At 39.3% G+C, this 4,309-nt stretch overlaps 1 protein-coding gene across 1 annotated transcript in view; it reads left to right on the top strand.

Annotated features, from left to right (window-relative positions):
- Tmsb4x (thymosin beta 4 X-linked) overlaps positions 1-4,021 on the top strand; it is a 16,551-nt gene extending 12,530 nt beyond the window's left edge. The window contains exon 4 of the mRNA XM_031384896.1: positions 3,987-4,021. Coding sequence (XP_031240756.1) covers positions 3,987-4,021 — 35 coding nt within the window. The remainder of the gene's footprint in view (positions 1-3,986) is intronic.
- Positions 4,022-4,309: the final 288 nt, after the last annotated feature.

Raw genomic sequence — 4,309 nt, 5'->3', positions numbered from 1 at the left:
TTTTTTAAGAATGTGGACCAAATGGCTGGGAAAAGTCTTCTTGGTTTGGATTTGCCAGTGTTTTCTGATAACCACCTTAGATAATTGTGGGTAGGAAGCACAGTAAAGGAGATGTGTCCTCCTTTGTACCTCACACCAGAAGGCATGGGGTATTAGTTTGCACTACATGCTTGCTGGTAATACATTTCCTCACTTGTTTAAGTGGTTGCCACAAGGACTCTTCATTATAAGCCTGTCTTTTGCCCCTTTGTGACCCTGTGAGAAGATTTGAGATTCAAGTCTGTTCCTCTTTTAAAACTTACCAGATAGTTTTACATTTACTGAAGATTCTTGTGAGAATCTAGTGGTGTGGCTCCAGAAGCTGAATTCCTAACTATCTGTTGCACAACAAGGTTATTCTAGGGAGATGCTACAAATGAGCCTAGTAACCCCCAGATAGACCAAAATCTAACTTGGTGGACCAATGAGTTTCGTTGTTACCAAGGATGTCTCAGCAAGGACGACAGTTCACAAATGCTGGAAAGCTGAAGCACATTGCTTGAAGGCACTTCAACAGGACTGAGAGTGTTCTTTCGGATGGACTCAGTTGGTACCTCTCTCAGGCAGCTGGTCTGCTCTGCTTCTGCGCATCTCGGCTTGTCTGAGAATGACACTCAGCAGTCTTTATTGTTTACTCTTGAGAAGGAGGGGCCCAATGAACCTGATCTCTTTCAGAGACTTCCTGAACCTGTTTTGAATTGCTTGCCTTCTGTTTTAAGAAGCGTCCCCAGCAGGATGGGATGTTTCAGTCTAGGAGCAGATTAAGACCATGCCTTTCTTTGACGCATGGTACAAATTGGTAATCCCAGGTCTCATGTGGCAGGAGGATGACTGCCAAGTTTATGGCTAGCTTGGGCGAAAATAGTGAGAGTTCATGACTAGCTTAGCCTAGTTAGCTACGTCTCATCTCAAGGCAAAGTGAAACAGAAAATAATGAAAACCAAAATGCAGATGTGGATGTGTAAATCACGTTCACATTCAGCTCATGTTGGATCCTTAACATTTATTTCCATAACCACAAATACTACTCAGCTTCCATTATCTGGCAGGGAATTTACATGTCATGACTACAGCAAGGGCCTAAACTGATATGGGTAGGCAGAAGCATAGCTTTTCCAGTTCCTGCTAGATGAAGGAGTTTGCATCATGAAGAAAATGTAAGCAGCACTAGAAGAGCGGGGGACCAGTTCTGCCGCTGAAACACGGGAAGAAGACGTTGATTTCAGAGAGTCAAGAAGTTCCTTCGGAATTGCAAGCTTGGCTTCTGTCAAGTGCAAATATTTCAGTAAGCCTTAAGCAAACACCACCTGTTCTCCAGGACAAGCACACTTTCCCAGCCATAGGGTAGGAGGGTGAATAAAAAGATTGTTCTGGCAGCATGTGTATAGTAGAGGATTGCAGGTTCGATCAGCAATAGGAGGAGAGGGCCTCGGCCTTGTGAAGGTTCTGTGCCCCAGTGTAGGGGAATGCCAGGGCCAGAAAGTAGGAGAGGGCGGGGTGACAGGCATGGGGAGGTGGGAGGCAAAAAAAAAAAAAAAAAAAAAAAAAAAAAAAAAAAAAAAAAGATTGAGAGCGTCAAGGATGCCTGGCCCTATTCCATTTTCTCCCTGGAAAAAATGTCTTCACCCAAACACTGCTGTTTGCTTATAACAATCATGCCTTATATTATCTACATCTTGGGGCCAGTGCTAACACAGCTACGTATCTTGACAATGAGTCACCCCCCAACACAGTTCAAAGACGTTTTGATTAGGGATTTATTATAGAAACCAGGAAAAAGCCAACTATTTTAATGAGACTTATTCTCCAAGTCTCCATATGTAATAGTAAATAATGTAAAAAATATAAAGCACATTGATTTCCTGAGACAGAGTAGAAGTCCTTTTTTCTGTTTCCTCTTCCAGAAATAGCCACTTTCTTTCCTTTCTTTTCTTTCTTTCTTTTTTCTTTTTTGTCCTAGCAGTGCTGGGGATTAAAAAGTAAAGCTCTGAGATTCAGATCTGTGCTCTTCTCTTATATTATGCTCTAGTCCCTACCTTTTAAGAATATTTTTAATTTCAAATAAATGTTGACTCATACTACATGTAGATGGCTCCAACAGAGGGACTCCAGTGAATGCTTCAACTTCAGTCAGTTTGAGTTCCATGCTTCCTTTCATCCAGTTTAGGGGTCAAGTCGTAAAGCTGTACACACACCCATCAGATGGGCCTTGACTAATATTAACCACTGATGTGTGGTCACTACAGTAACAATTGTTGACGTTATTTTTCAGGAACTTGGAGGTTATTTTTCATGTATCTGAAACCAGTTAACACTAATGTTTCATTTCCCAGGGCAAGCATATGACAAGTGACCTTTTGAGGACAGGGGACTGAAAACTGTACCCTCAGATCATACCAACAGCTCCATTTTCTGCGTATGTGTCTTCTGACTACACATGGGCAGAACACCAATGACTTCACCTTCCCCAGCCTCACAATACCATGCTCTAAAACTCAGAGCACTCTATTTCCTTATTCCACAAACACCTGGAAACCCTACCATCAGGAAAAACTCTAATAAAGCAACTCTTCATGGATCAATTCTTTCTTTTGTGCAAAACATAACTGTTCCAGTGATTGACACATTGCAAGGTGAGTAGACTTCACTTTGCTTGGTAACATCTCAAAAAGCAAAGTGCTATGAACTTCTCATTGTATTGGCGTCCTTCGATTCCCTGGATGACACTTTTTATTATTCTCTTATTTAGCCTTTAGTAAATGAAGAAACACACACACACACATCCATTCTCATGCCATTGACAGTTTCTAATTTTTAAACCTTAAAATTTTTATGATAAGAAAAATTTGTTTATAATAAACCCACCACTATAGGATAAACTATAGGAAAAGAGAAAACTGCTAACCTTCAAAACATTTCCCAGTCACAGCTACTGTAAATTATTTTATATGACTCAAATTGTTTTCTACTAATCATGTTGGTAGCAAGAACCACTGAGAATGCACTATAATGAAATGCATTATATGGTTTCTGGGAGTGAAGCTCAGTTAGTAGAATGCTTGCTTAGCATACACAAATCCTTGGGTTTGGTCTTTAGCACCACATAAAATGGGCATTGTGTTGCATGTCTCTTATCCCAGTACTGAAGTGGAGACAGGAAAATCAGAAATTCAAGGTCATTCTCAGTTTCAATACAGGGTTGAGGGTAGCCTGGGCTATGTGAGATGTTATCTTAAAAAAAGGAAGAAAGGAAGAAAGAAAGGAAAAAAGAAAGAAAGAGTACATTAAATGGAAAATGATACTCAGAATATACCACTGCCTAAATCATTTCACTGCATTTTACCTATTTTATGCACTTGACATTGATTTCACAACTATTTGAAATGATGCTGATAGCCATTTTCAAATTCCTTCTGAGGACTTCACATTTCTATTGACACAAAATAGAAACTTTCATCCCTCAAAATATAAGTCTTAGATAATGTAAAAAAAAAAAGCCAAAACAACAAAATACTAACACATTTTTTCAATTTATTGAAAACTAGCATTCTAATGAATGACATTGCCTAGGTGAAAAATTAGCCAATGCTCATGAGTATGAATTATTTTTCTTTTTCTTATAGAAATGTTCAAGTAGGCAAGACTTGTCTTTCTCACTCTGAAAAAGTGTGCTCTCCAAGGCAGACAAATAATGTATATCTATGCTCTCTACTTAGGATGGAAGGACTCGATCCTCGGCATATACTGCATTTAGTATCTTATATCCAAAGACTGAACTATGGAAACTGAATGGGAAAATAATAAACTTATGTTAGAGAAACTTAGGATATACCTCCGTAACTAAATGACGAAAGGCACCAATACTAGGGATATGACAATTTTAAGTATCCTTTGATGTGTTTTGACTGGAAAGCCTATTCATATCTTCCAAATGTCTATCTCTTCAGTTGAACAAAAAGCCAGGAGATGGCTCAGTTGGTAAAGTACATGCAATGAAAGCATAAGCCCCCAAGTTTGGATCCTTAGGATGAAGGTTAAAAACAAAAACAAAAGCAAAATACAAGCACACTGGCCCAGACCTGGAATCCCAACGCTGGAGGTGGAGACACCTAAGACTCACTGGCCAGTCAGTTTAGCCAAATTGATGATCTCCATATTACTTGAATGCTTATATACCAAGAAAGGAGGAAGAAGAGGAGGAGGAGTAGACAAGCATTTACACAAGGCTAAATTGAGAAGCTGTTTATAAAATACTGACCACTATTATGCA

This window comes from Mastomys coucha, chromosome X (genome assembly GCF_008632895.1).
Source record: "Mastomys coucha isolate ucsf_1 chromosome X, UCSF_Mcou_1, whole genome shotgun sequence".
Taxonomy (NCBI): domain Eukaryota; kingdom Metazoa; phylum Chordata; class Mammalia; order Rodentia; family Muridae; genus Mastomys; species Mastomys coucha.
The sequence above is the reverse complement of the archived record's forward strand: the minus strand, read 5'-3'. Positions and strand labels throughout refer to the sequence as shown.